A 14598-nucleotide genomic window follows, 5' to 3' on the forward strand; every position below is an offset into this window, starting at 1 on the left:
TGATATAAATGTTAAGTTATATATGTATGCATGTATATAAAGAAAGAACTGGTATTTTGTTTTTAGAGGTTTTAATCCACTTGAAATGTTAATTTAGTTATATATATATATATATATTTTTTTTTTTTTTTTTTTTTTTTTTTTTTTTTTACACACAAAAATTTACATATAAAGTACATGAAATAAATAAAAATAAGTACAGAAGGTGTTTCTGTTATGTAGTCATATTTTTCCCTCAAGTAAATACAGCAAGTGACTCTTAAAAAAAAGAAACTGCCAAATGCTGTAATGTAATATGAAGCATTACAGCACATTTGACAGCACTTCTGTAATCGAATTCATCAGAGCGCAGACAAAAAGCGTCAGTGAAAAAGACTGACGCACACTGGATGCATATAAACAACCTGAAATCATCAACAATATATCATAACATGAGACCACAGCACGGTTATGTAAAAATAGAAAACAACAATAGATGCCGATTGAATAACAGAAAAACAAACCTGTGTGTGTGTGTGTGTGTGTGTGTGTGTGTGTGTGTACACGGAGGTAAAAGGCATGTTTGATGAATGCAGTTAGTGGTTTCTGCTATAATGTCATTCCGCCCACACACTCCAACAGAGAGACAGACAGGAAAAAACTGCTCGGTCAGAGACAGCGATTGTTTTCTCAAGACTATCCAAAAATAAAGCAGCAACAATACAAAGATTAGAGAGAGAGATTAGAACCCTTCTGACCCACGGCTGTCCGAATAATGACGACAAGTGCCCTGGAGCGGTCATCTTTATTTTTAATATATATTGTGGCCACAGTATGTGGACATTCAAGTCATACTTAAAATCATGTGGATGTCAGTGCATTAATAATTAAACAATATCATTATTACTAATATTATACCTTATGCCTTTTCACGGTTTTGAGCGTCATTTATTTTAAAGACAGAGCACAAGAAGACTAAATTAAAATAAAAACACTTCACACAAAAAAGAAAATGTTTGTAACTTTTCTTTGACTCCTATTCTTTTATTAGCGTGTTTTTTTTAATTATTCTGACGGCACCCATTCACCGCAGAGCATCCATCGGCGAGTAAGAGACATTTTAAATCCACAGTCAGCCTACTTTCAGAGCGCTGCAGGAAACCCCAGATGTTCTGTGATCTGGACTCTGAAGCTCTGAGAACACAGAGGTGGTCTCGTGACTGACAGAGGTCAAAGGTGAAAATATCTGACACCCTTTGAGTTCAGGGCTGATGGATTTCACGTTCAATATTGACCAACACCGACCACAACACAGGCCACAGTGACGGTCCACCCAAAAAAACAAAAGCAGCCATCATACATCAAACATCTTTTCCAATAAAATGCAAAAAGAGATATTTTGTATAGAAAAGAGCGGTGTAAACGACAATGAATTTTACATTTGTATGTTGCATTTAGGCAAACAAATGGGTTCACTCGCATCCAGAGTTGGCCACGTTACTCTAAAAAAGTAATTTGTTATAGTTACTTCTCACAAACAGCAACTGATACATCACTATAAAAGCGACTAATTAAAGGCAGGGTAAGCGATTACGTCTCGCATAGTACGCCGAGTCAGCCAAGAAGCCAGAGCGCAGTCCGTCAGTTATTTAAGTTATAATTATAAAACCAGAAATATTTTCATTACAGTGCTTGTGGATGTATCTGATTCACGGAGCTTCAAAATAATGGTGCATTACCAAGCATGGAAGAGCTTTTGGATGAGCTGTTCCTTTAATAATCCATTAGGGGTGATTTAATCATTTGATTTGATTGATAAAAATACATCTATATTTTATATTTTAAAAATACAAGACATGCTAAAAAGGCAGGAACTGATTAACCAAGTCTACCATACCGTGATTCTAAAGCCTCTAAAATAATCAACATGATCAACGCTTTGCTGAAGAACCTGTTGGACACAACTTCTGCATTATGCTTTGATCATCAATCACATTTAAATATACCAAGACCTGTTATTGAGAGACATAGGTGTGGTAACTGATATTTTAGCGTTTTATGTAAATAGTCTGCTACACTGTTAAAACTCTCATTAGTTTTCATTACAAGCTGTCAGAATTACATCTTACTTTCAGGCATGAATATCAGCATTTGCACCAAATTGAACGATTTGCTCAGTTTAGGTCTCAAAAAAAAAAAAAAAAAAAAAAAATTTTTTCCTCCTCGAGGACGAGCTTCATATTTTCATATCTACTACCTTTCCATGAGCTAAATAAACCATAACCACAAAAAAAAAAAAACAACAACAACCATCTAAAATATTTTTCAATATAGTTTCAATAAATTTTTCTATGTTTTGGAGCTTAGAAAAGAGCAGCTAAACATTCTCCAAAACATCTCCATTTGAGTTCCACAAAAGCAAGAAGGTCAACCGGGTTTCAAACGACACGAAAGTGAGCAAATAATCGCAGGATGATCGTTTCGATGCGAGATATTCCTTTAAATGAACAGATTTTCTTCAGTTATTCACCCGATTGTGGGTCAGAGAGAGTGACTGAGGGATCCTGCCGGATGCTAAGCATTTTGCGCCTTTACAAATTAAATCAAAACTGGTAGCGCCTTTCTCTTGGCTGCACGAAAAACACATATTGGTCTAAAAATAGCCAGGCGGCCTTTAATTTCGCACCTATCTTCATCTAAGCCGTGACGCCCCGGGGTTTTAAAAGGGGACGACAGCAGACGAGGATTTCATCACCAGCAAAGACAAACGCTTCAGTGTTTTTCAGTCTAACATCATTGCGACAGACAGGACTGACGGATCCCATCATCCCTCTCTCTCTCTCTCTCTCTCTCTCTCTCTCTCTCTGACACCTCTTTGGCCCATTAAAATCACGGCCACGAATGAAAGAGTTTAACACGAAACCTGCTTCTTCGGCGAGCCCGGGCTGCAGACGCTTCGGTTGGTAACAAATCATTTCCCTCAGCATCCGAACGACTCGACGCGGGAATAATTTCACGGCAATCGCTGACCAGACAGGGACTAGTTGAGAGTCGCGCCGGAAAAGGGCCGTTTTCCCCTGGATAACAGTTTCCTGTTTACCGGCCGAACTCACAAATGAGAAGAAAACAGTTCAAAAGGGGTGAAAACTGAACGGCTTTAATCCACCAGAAACCGCCGGGGACTCCACACACACACACACACACGACAGCAGGGCCGCTCACCTTCTTTAAGGGCTTTATCCACGTTGAGGGACACCACGACCCTCCTGGTCTGAGCTGAATCCAGCAGAGGTACGCAGAACCGGCCCTGCGGAGCGAGGAAGATGATCATCAGACATCGGTCGTTCATCAGAACCAAACACAAGACTCCTTACGTCGAAAAAAAACAATCTCAAGACGCAGCTGAAGGACATTTTTAGGAGCAGTTAAGAGCCCCGGCATTGATTCTATACGTGGAATATACACTGCTTTTTCACCACACCAGGCTGAGATTAACAACAGGAACCAGATAATACATCTGGCTGAGTTGTAAGAACTGGACTTTAAAGTTGTGTAATATTTGCTTCAGTCGACTATCTGTGTTCTTGTTTTGTTTACAGTGTAAGTGAATCTCACTTAGCCTGTTTATTGAATTTGGTAAATAATTTGCATACGAATACACTTAAATGATAGGCATATATAAGAAATAATAAATATTTTTTAAATGAAGCATATTCATGCTTTGAACTCACAAGTGTGTGTGCAGATAGGAGTTAACTCTTACCTTTGGTTTCATTTATTGCTTAAATTTATGAGAAAATTTATATCTTTTATTTCCCCCTTACACTTAAATAAACCTCACAGTGAGTGTACATTATTGTACTATGGCTATATTCGCGTCCTCACCATTAACTTATTGAACAAATCCACGAGCTTCGACGACTGTCTCCCGGAGGTGTCGAATCTGCTGATCTTCAGGGGGCTTTTCTTCACCAGCAGCCCGAAACTGCCCAGCAGGAAACAGAACACCGCGAAGGACACGTAAATAAAGAGTTTGAGGAAAAACGAGGTGAGAGTGAGACCTCCGGAGCCGAGCTGGAAGACCAGCACCGCCGCCGCGATGCCGACGACCAGAGACGGGTAGACGGCGCTGGGCATGAGGACATCCGACCTGGTGATGCTGCTGCTGCTGCTTCGGCCATCAGGATGCATGGTGCTGCTGCTGCTGCTGGAAATGACATGTCCTCACGTGCGCGCGACAATAGGCGAGCTGCATGCCCCTCGAGTTCACAGCCCGGGTTTCGCTCATCACTCGTTTGATTCAGAGTGGAAGCGCGGGCGATCCGGGCGTCTCAACGCGAGCGCAACTGTTGCATCGGAGCAGCTGAAACGACAGCGAGCGCGCTCGAAACGACGACGACGATCAGCCAGATAACCCTGCCGGCTCTAGGACAGCTTAAACGGCTGCTAATTCAAATCCTCCACAAATGCATAAGGGGCATCGAGCGCAAACAAAGGACGCCGAGTCAGAAACAGACAGAGCAGACGTCTACGCGAGCTCGTCCAAATCTACCGAAACACCTCGAGACGCTATCGGGTCCATTGACGCCTGTGCAAACAACGGAGAGGCATCGCGCGATGACTTTAACTTTTAAGCCTCGGGCGTGAGGTGAAGGTGTGAATGCGAAGCGTTCGCTCTCCGGGGTTTTCGATATCCAACGCGGCTGATCCGAAACGCGACCAAAAAAAAGAAACTTCTTATCAATCGCGTTGACAGGCGGTCTCAGTTCTGCTTAGATCGCCAGCTGCCTCTCGAGTGGCGAGTTTGCGCGCCGTACTATGGAGAAGGGGGCTGTTCGTGAATATTAATGACGCAATGTGACGTTCGCTCAAGCGCTCAGGTTGATTGGTCGAAAAGCAGACGCTCGCGCGTCGGCGGCAGTCGGCCAGCAAATGAGCGACTGAGATCTGCCTCATGAATAATTAATAACCGCTTGACTGGAAGCTGGCAGAAGGTTACCAAGCAACGTCAGCATTATCTGATTAATATTCATAAGATAAGTCTTCGCCGTAGTAGGAAAAGCGGCACGGTGGCTATGGAGCCTCGAGTAGGCCATAAATCACACACAATGGGTCCAAACAACAGTGAAATGCTTTAAATCTTCTGAAAAATCCATGACCCAGACTTGTTATAACACACTTTGTCCAGTTGCTTACACTTGTTTTGTTGGGAAAACGAGGAATACTGAATGCTAGGCTAGAAAATGAAACCTATCACTGGTTACTACTCTGCTTATAGACTGATATAAGACTGATATAAAGTGTGTTTATATATATATATATATATATATATATATATATATATATATATATATATATATATATATATATATATATACATACATATACATACGATGCCCTGTGCAAACAAATGGTCTTTTGCGCCATCTAATGTTCATCTTGAACATACGTTTAACTTATTTTTATTTTCATGTGCCACATGAAACTCGTCGAAGTTTAAAGGAATCCATGTGTCTGTCTTTTTCATAGTTTAGCCTTTAAAAACGCTTTTGGATTTTTTAAAAAGCATTATTACATGGTCTTGCTGAGCAAAAAAGCCCAAATAAATTAAAAGTCATTAAATGTATCTCATAAATAACCATAAATCAGCAAAGAGTTGAAAATAGAATTGTGTATTGTATGGAATGAATGTTAAAATGTCAGATGAGTGAAGTTCACATCCAGACCGGCAGGTGGCGAAAGAGCTCGTTAGTTTCCGAATGCTCTCGTAAACACACATATATAGAATAAAAGTCCACAGTGAATTACAAAAAAATAATAATATATGATTTTAATTATTTAAATACGATAGTGTGGATGAACAAATGTAGTTACAAAATTTTAAAAAAAAAAGTTATTTTGAAAGGTTTAGAAGAAACAGCCTTGTTTTTATTGAGGAAATACATTTGTTTTATTGATAAAGAAATTAGCACAAACCCTGTACTAAAGAGATGAAAAATCTATAGTTATTTAATCTACAGTAGAAATTAAACAAATAATAACAATATAATAAAATAATGCATTACATTCAAAACAGTATACAGCGTGACAGAGATGTGATACTAGTCAACTAGTCATTTTACAATAATCAAAAAAACTGCCCTGTGTTATCAAGACCGAGTAGCCTAGATGTACAAAACAACAGAAAACAGATGGAGAACATGGAGAAAGGTTTATAATAAAAGATCTTGTCTTACTAAAATATAAATCTTTTAGTGAAAATGTGCAAATTGGTTCATCCAACACCAACATAATGTCTTTTACTTTAGGGTGACCACAGCCATTTCTCCTGGGGAAAAAAACGGTAGTATAGTCACCCTATTCTACTTCATCAGCAATGAATGATATTTACAACTCAAAAATAGAGGCAGTGCAGCAAAAAGCTGATCGAATGTTTTTCGTGGCGTATATCCGACACAATGGCACACCTTAAGGCATATAATATGGGTGTGAGATCTGTCTTCAGAGGAATCCTCGAGACTAGAGCGTCAGCAGCAGCAGCAGCAGCGGCGGCAGACAGCTGAAGATCAGAGCGGCCCGTAGAGCGCCGGCCGGGCTCCTCATCATACACTCCACACGAGACCAAGAGCCGTTGTTGGGCAGGGGTTCGATCCCCAGCGTCTTGCACAAAACATTATACACATCTACTGTTCGAATAGGACCGGCGCGGAAGTTCCTCTTGAAGTCTAAAATAAATCAATAAAACAATCAAAACTATAATAAAACTTTAGAACTCAAATCCAAATTTATATATATATGAGTTGTATGTGTATGTATGTATGTATATATATATATATATATATATATATATATATATATATATATATATATATATATTTTTTTATTATTTTTTTTGTGGAAACCATGATACGCTTTTACTTAGGGCTGTTCTTTCATTAATGTAAAGTTCACGTTTTTTAAATACACATTTTTTACAACTATGCAAATGTATTTTGACTAATTTAATGCACCCTTTCTGAATAAAATGACAAAAAGAAAAATAACAAAAATTATATTTCTATTTAATACTCTTTTTATTTTAAAATATACTATTATTATCAAACTTTATTTATTATTTTATTTTATTTAAAAACAAAACAAACAATGCAATCATTATTATCAGTATTATTATTATCATTATTATTACATTTTTTATAGTTATATTTAATAGGTTACCCAGATTGAACACGTGTGTGTGTGTGTGTATGTGTGTATATGTATGTGTGTGTGTGTGTATATATATAAATATAAATATAAATATAAGTATATGTATATATATTTGCAGAGTAAAGGTGAGGTGCTGAACTTTACCTGGTCCCTGTGCCAAAAAGAACCCCCTCATGTCCATAAACTCGTTATCATAACCATGCCATCCGTGTTGCCAGCCCTCTGCCTCCTCCGTGCCGTTTTTCCAGAAGGGAAGTTTGGCTTTATTCTGTAAAGACAGGCAGATGTGCAGAGATTAGCATTTAGCCTGCGATGCTGGAATCACAGACCGCTCGCTGCCTTGGTGTCTTATCCTCCGAGTGTGTTTTAGTAGTCATCTAATGACGCACCGCTGAGATAATCTTTGTTATATCAGGCAAGCGCACAAGAGCAAGACTGTTGTTTTTGGGCATCAAGACTGAATTACGGCTGAAGCGATTCCTGTGAGCTCTCTTATTAGGAATGCACAAAGCAACATATTAAATGGATCACAAGGACATGTGGGGAAATTTCCACACCCTGCTAGGATGAATACTAAAAGTTCCTCCCTAAGTGTCAATAGTGCAGATAAGGGCAAGTAGGCTCTAAATAAATACAATTACTTCATCTCTATCTAGATCTAGATTTGGTAAGATTGTTATAATCATAAATCGACCCCATAAACAGCCTCGAGGACAACCAGGACAGACTGTGTAGAGAATAAACTCACTAACCTCTGTGATGAACCATCCTGGCTCCGCAACCAGCGTCAGCGTCGAGACGAACCTCCCGTTCTTGTAGTGAAAGCGGTCTGGGATCTCTTGTTTCTTATAAACATTCATGTTGTCCACTGTGCTCAGGTTTTGATATATCTGAATCAGCGCACACAAACATTTTAAGTTCAAGCAAACAAAGTTGAACTCATCAGATTTCAAATCGATTAATTCTTTACTCATTCTATAAATATTTTATAAACTAATAAAAAAAAGGTACGTTATTTAAGCAAAATATACTAACACATACATCTTTGTAACCTACATTTTATTATAATATATCATTTTTAATTGATAAATTTAATGCAGTTCGACAATCCGCACCGATGCATAGCTATAGTACAAATAAATAGTGCGTTGTTTAAATAAAATCATAAATGAATTTTTGTTCATTTTGGTAACGGGAAGAAGATATATGGTCGATTTGTGAAGACAAACTGAATAATGTCAAAATGCTATATGCGCACGCATATAGAGTACATCGAGGTTTAAAAATGTCTTAAATACCGAAATAGCACTGAAGTTAAAGTTTAAATGGAAATGGGGCTGACGGCTGGTCAAAGTACTGCCTTTTCACTTGTGTATTTTTCCCTCAAAACAGCAGATGGAAAACAAGAGGGTTGTTTTTGGAGTCTGTAAACACGAGTTTGATGGAAAACATGCAGACGGGCTGAGCTCACCTCTTCAAACTTGTCCTGTTTGGGCCACAGACTGACCACCGGCCCCCTGTCCATCATTTTAATGACGTGTGTCATGTCGATGTAGTTGTCCAGTTCAACGACCTTCTCCATCCACTGGAGGTCCGTCATGCCGTGATCCGAGAACAGGACCACGTTTATATCATCTCTCATATTCTTTTCCTGACATAAAAAAAGCGTTTTAGATGGCTTTTTTAGATTACTTTCTCTCTTTCTTTTACCTGCCTTAAAAATACCTTGATTTTCTGGTTGAGGGTCTGGAAAGCCTGGTCCAGCGAGCGAATGGCGTGCTGTATTTCTGGAGAATGAGGCCCAAAGTGATGTCCTTCCACATCAATCTTCTCATAATAAATACCGGCCATGTCTGCTTTATCGCTTCTGTTTGAGACATATCATTTAACGCGTTAAACATATCACTTGCTCATCGATGGATCCTCTGTAGTGAATGGGTGCCGCCAGAGGCCGAACGGCTCATGAAAACATCACAATAATACACCACTCCAGTCCATCATGTAACACCTTGTAAAGCGAAAAGCCGTCTGTTTATAAGAAACAAATCTATCGTTACGATTTTTTAAACTTAAAATCCTTGCTTCTTACCATTAGCTTATCTCGTGACATTAAAAGCTGTGTTCGTAAGAAGCACATCCATCATTAAGATATTTTAAGTCCGTATCTGAATCAAGAGAGAAACATGCACAGATCAAGCACTGTTTACCGTAAAAACTTTTCTTATCAAATAGGTCGCTTCATTTTGATGTGAGAGCAGTGGACAAACTTTTCTTTGTTATTATGGATTCCTATTTTAAGCAGAAGCAATCTACAAACACAACTTTTCACTTCACGAGACGATAACCGATGGACCGGAGTGGTGTGAATAATGTAATGTTTTTATCAGCAGTTCAGGCTTTATGACGGCACCCATTCACTCCAGACGATCTGCGGGTTTTCTGCTGAAAGCTGTAGGGAAGTGTTTGCTTGCACTTTTCTCCTGTTTATAGACAGTTCTACTTTATTTAGATGGCTTTCTGGAGTTGCTGGCCTTGAGCCCTGGTGAAGTTCTTCTTTTGCATCTATATCTATAGTGTTGTCAGGAGAAAAGAAAACCTCCTCTTTTTTGCACACTTTCTTTATTACCCCTTTCCATCCCTAGACCGGAGGGGAATTAAACAACATAAAATCTAATAGTGTTTACTTGTTCTTGATCTTACTGTGACTGACTGATTAATGCACGTTATTCCACATAAAATCTTTTTTTGCCTATATAATCTTTCATCAGAATGTAACAACTGCCTCTTTTATTTTCAACTAACATGGACTAGTTTGTGTGGTCTTTTGGTTAATTAGCATGCCTGGCGTCATCTAGGCAGAAAAACCAACAGCATTATAGGTGTTAATGATTTCTTGGGCTTTTGGTCTTACTTTAACATATTCAGAGCGCTCTCCATGGAGTCGACCAGGTTCTTCTCTGAAGGGTTGTACACATATTCCTCACAGAATGTAGGTCTGACTCCAAGAATCGTCACTTCACAGCCTAAAACGACAGAAACACGCTCGATTAGACCACGTGACCCGGGTTTATACGCGCTTGTGAGAGATCAAAAAGGCCTGAACACTCCACTTGAAAACCTTGCATGCTTTGGTAAGGTCAAGTAGCAGTAGGAGTAGCTTGTCCTTTTAAAACGACACTAATTAAACGAGTCTGGCATGGGAGGAAGCTCAGCGCTGACCACAGTGTGTGGATCTAAAAATCCCTTTTTTGTCCGTTAAAAAGTAAGGGGTTAGTAAAATTTTCTGATTGGACCGGTAATATCTCACTCAAAAATGGTAAAACTAGTCTATTTTGAAAAATAGTGGAGCGTTCCTTTAGTATTATATATAATGAACACCTTTAAACACCTCACTTTCACAGACCCATTAATGATATTCAAGTGCCACGTTAGACTTTGTATCTCTAACAAACCAGCAGAGACATCCACTAACCTGGCCAGTAGTACATGTAGACTCTCTTCCCTAGTTTCTGCATGGTGACCCACAGCGGCTCTGACCCGTCCCACCACATGGGCAGACGGCTGTCCGCATTAGTTCCAATCAGGAACTCTTTCATGGTGTCTTTATCCCACATATAATTTCCAGTCATCTGGTGCACCTCGCAGTTGCGTCCTGGAACATGAATGGAACAGAACGAATATTTACAGACGCCAGGGTGGCCTCAGAGGTTCATCTGATTAAGGAGCGTCATTCGTTTAATTGCATTCCCCATAGGCTTCTTTAAAGACTCCACGGTATCTTCGGCTGCCCTGAAACAACAATGGATCGTTTTGACCGCTCGTGAAATTTAAGCCCTATGGAGATGAAGGCACATCATGAAGAATATTTCAAATAAAGCATTAGAAAAAAAATACTTTCCGTGTAGGTTGAGCATGAAATGTTAATCACATAACCAATAGAGTTATTAATATCAATACAATGTTCCCAACAAGCTGTCACAGCAGTATAAGTGTCTCTGTGATTATCTGATAACTGGAAACAAGCCAAAAAACGTGGACTTCCTTAGCTGTTTCAGTTGGAACCTTCTGAAATCATGCATGCAGATTTTGGACATTTGTTGAGAATATATACACCCTCGGTTTATGGACAGTGTAGATGAGTTTGTGTCTTCAGGGCCACGGTAACAGATTTGAAGAAATTTTGTGTTGCATGACTTGTGCTCACCATTGAATCCTCTGCAGTGAATGGGTGCCGTCAGAATGAGAGCACAAACAGCTGATAGAAGCATCAATTAACATTTTGTCTGAATCCAGAGACAACAGCTCTAAACAAATATGTTATTCAAATGCCTTAATGATGGTTTTAATTCTTACAAACATGCAACATCGCGCTTTACAAGATAATAAGTGATGGACTGGAATGGGGCGGATTCCTTGTGGACTAATGTGATCTATATCTATATCCTGGATGGTCTGAGGGCGAGCAAACTGTCAGCAAATTTAATGGTGAACTATTCCTTTGAGTCTTCTAAAGGGTGCTGTAAGGCCATTTCTATTTAAAAAAAACACACTGAAAAAAAAACCTAATTTTGGCAACCACCCAGATCATCTAGTGTACATCTACAGTGACGGGTTTTCATTCGAACAAACTCAATTTCAGTTTAGCTCTCGGACACTTGGACATGAGTAAGCAATGTTTAGGTCTTAAGTCTTGAATTTAAACTGCTGACGGTGCACAGTGCAAAGAGCAGGGTCAGCACGTCCAAGAAACACAAACATTAAACAAACGCCCTCCTTTAATTACACATAACCTGCTATAAAACAATTATCATGTCTAGAACCTTTGGCCTTGCCAGCAAGTTACAGCCTTAAGGACTATATGCGTTCATTAAAAATACTACGCTCAACAGGTAGTTCATGCATACTTAAATATGAATTATGAAGCATTTCAGAAATGCTTAAAAACATTGTGATATAATTACAGTAATTTCAAAATAACTATTTTAATAGACTTTAAAATAATGCAAAGCTAGAATTTCAGCATCGTTACTCCAGTCTTCGGTGTCACGTTATCCTTTAAAAATGATCCTAATCTCTGTTGTGATGCTCAAGATACATGTAATATTGTTAGACAGTTTTATGTTTCAGTATCATTACAAATGTGTTAATGTTTAAACAAATTGAATGCAAAATCCTTGCTAAATAACTGTTTTTTTAAAGGAGAACGAAATGCATTTAAATATTATATAAAGCTAGTAGCGCTTGTTTAATGGCATTAACAGCTGTTGTTCTAAGACAGTTTGCACATGTCCCTCATGGTGTCCCGGCTTTGCTCTCATTGTTTGAGCTCTTTGTCAAAGCACGAGCCCAGTTGTCTTCTAAAGCTTTGTGGAGAGGGGAATGCGCCCAAACAAAACAACTGGCATCAGCAGAGCGGCGAAGCGTTGGATCTGGGCTGCTGTGATCGGGGCCTTTGTTCACACACGGCATCACCATGTGATTCAGCAACACGTCTCACTGAGTCAACTGAGTGGACCTGATCAGATATGCTTGTATAAACACTTCAAAGATTTTTAAGTCTGGAAAAGTCTGAGTGTTTTCACATTGAAAAATTATTATTTGTAGACAAATGCATATATAATGTATATATATATATATATATATATATATATATATATATATATATATATATATATATATATATATATATATATATACACATATATATATATATATATATATATATATATATATACATATATATATATATATATATATATATATATATATATATATATATATATATATACACACATATATATATATATACATATATATATACACACACACACATATATATATATATATATATATATATATATATATATATATATATATATATATATATATATATATATAATTGTCTACAAATAATAATTTTTCAATGTGAAAACACAGACTTTTCCAGACTTTTCTTGTATACTGATAAATCTAAATGAGAGCTGTTTTTCTCTGGTCATTGTGGATGAAGGACTCATCATTTGTGCCTGGGCCCCGTGATCAATGGCCCTATTCAAACAATAATGAACGAGCGGATCTCACATCTGACAGATCTTTATTGTTCTACAGTAAGAGTACTTTTAATGACCTTTATGCTCTTTTGGCCTGTTTGTGCACATAAGCGTGCTACAGAACATCACACAAGGAATGCGTTATGTGGTTAAACTGTACCGGAAAACAACAACAACTGATTATGTTTGTAATCTTCAATAGCATGGGAATCGTTTAGAGCTCAGGGAGACAGTAACATCTTAGATTTCACCGGACTGCTTTGTCATAACAGAGAAAATCAGGGTTCAAAAAGACATGAACTAATAATGACTGCAACACAAGAAATGATAGCTACTGTAACACGATGGCTTCAAGGTAAATGAGGCAGCTAAGATCGCACAGAGATATTAGGATTGTTCAAAACGCACCTGTCATTAGAGAGTAGTAGTTGGGATAGGACAGACTGGGGAAATCTGGAGTCAGGTAATCCACTTGAACGCCGTTTTCCACGATGTCTCTAAATCCGGCCAAGTTTTGTAAGTCGTCCATATAGTCATAGCGGAAGCCGTCGATGAGAAACACCAGGAGTTTGCGGTCCGCGTCGCCGCTGCGGGACAGGAGCAGGAAGATAACGGGGAGGAGGCTCGCGGCTCGAGGCATGATGCGCCGCTGCTGGGAGCTGAACCGGACTGAAGGATGGAGGGATGCGCGCTGGTCGAGCTGATGCGTGGAAAACTCTCTCTGTGTGTGTGTGTGTGTGTGTGTGTGTGTGTGTGTGTGTGTGTGTGTGTGTGTGTGTGTGAGAGAGAGAGAGAGAGAGTCCACGTGCGCTGCAGGGACAGATAGACAGCGTCCTGGCCAAAAAATGTGGCTGCCATCTTCCCCTTTAAAATGATTTTATTGTTATTTTTAATTGTGTTTGTTAATACAAACAGGGTCAGAAATGGGAGGAAAGTTTTAGATTTCAATCGCATTTCTTGCATTTACATGGAATTGTATATATATATATATATATATATATATATATATATATATATATATATATATATATATATATATATATATATAATAACATCTAATAATGAAACTTGCGAATAAAATTGTCAAATTTAAATAATGTGAAGATTGCATGAACAACCAGCTAATGAACAAATGAAGGGACTGCTGCATATTCATATCATTGCATCTACAATTGTATACATGGTAAGAAACAGACGAGTTTCCTCCCTAACGTGCAAATCGTATTTTGACGTTGCTTTAATACTCTGCACTCTGCTGCTTGTTGCATTTTTCTTTCGTTTTTTAAAATTATTTATTTAGAAAACGTATTTCGCATATTCATTTTATATATAGCGGTACTGTGCTTTTTGCTTAAATGAAATT

General features: G+C 38.3%; 2 protein-coding genes across 2 annotated transcripts in view; both read right to left on the reverse strand.

Annotated features, from left to right (window-relative positions):
- Nucleotides 1-4800, reverse strand: part of snx25 (sorting nexin 25) — a 40522-nt gene extending 35722 nt beyond the window's left edge. Inside the window, 2 exon segments of the mRNA XM_043257324.1 lie at nucleotides 3202-3286; nucleotides 3865-4800. Coding sequence (XP_043113259.1) covers nucleotides 3202-3286; nucleotides 3865-4170 — 391 coding nt within the window. The 5' untranslated portion in view covers nucleotides 4171-4800.
- Nucleotides 4801-5794: 994 nt separating this feature from the next.
- Nucleotides 5795-14084, reverse strand: enpp6 (ectonucleotide pyrophosphatase/phosphodiesterase 6). Its single transcript, XM_043257325.1, has 8 exons — nucleotides 13644-14084; nucleotides 10658-10837; nucleotides 10097-10208; nucleotides 8911-9052; nucleotides 8657-8836; nucleotides 7938-8075; nucleotides 7330-7453; nucleotides 5795-6704 (listed from the first exon to the last, which is right to left on the reverse strand). Exons 1-8 carry the CDS (start codon nucleotides 13873-13875, stop codon nucleotides 6499-6501), a joined length of 1314 nt encoding a protein of 437 aa, XP_043113260.1. The 5' UTR covers nucleotides 13876-14084; the 3' UTR covers nucleotides 5795-6498.
- Nucleotides 14085-14598: the final 514 nt, after the last annotated feature.

The sequence above is a fragment of the Puntigrus tetrazona genome, chromosome 14 (assembly GCF_018831695.1).
Source record: "Puntigrus tetrazona isolate hp1 chromosome 14, ASM1883169v1, whole genome shotgun sequence".
In the NCBI taxonomy this organism is placed as follows: domain Eukaryota; kingdom Metazoa; phylum Chordata; class Actinopteri; order Cypriniformes; family Cyprinidae; genus Puntigrus; species Puntigrus tetrazona.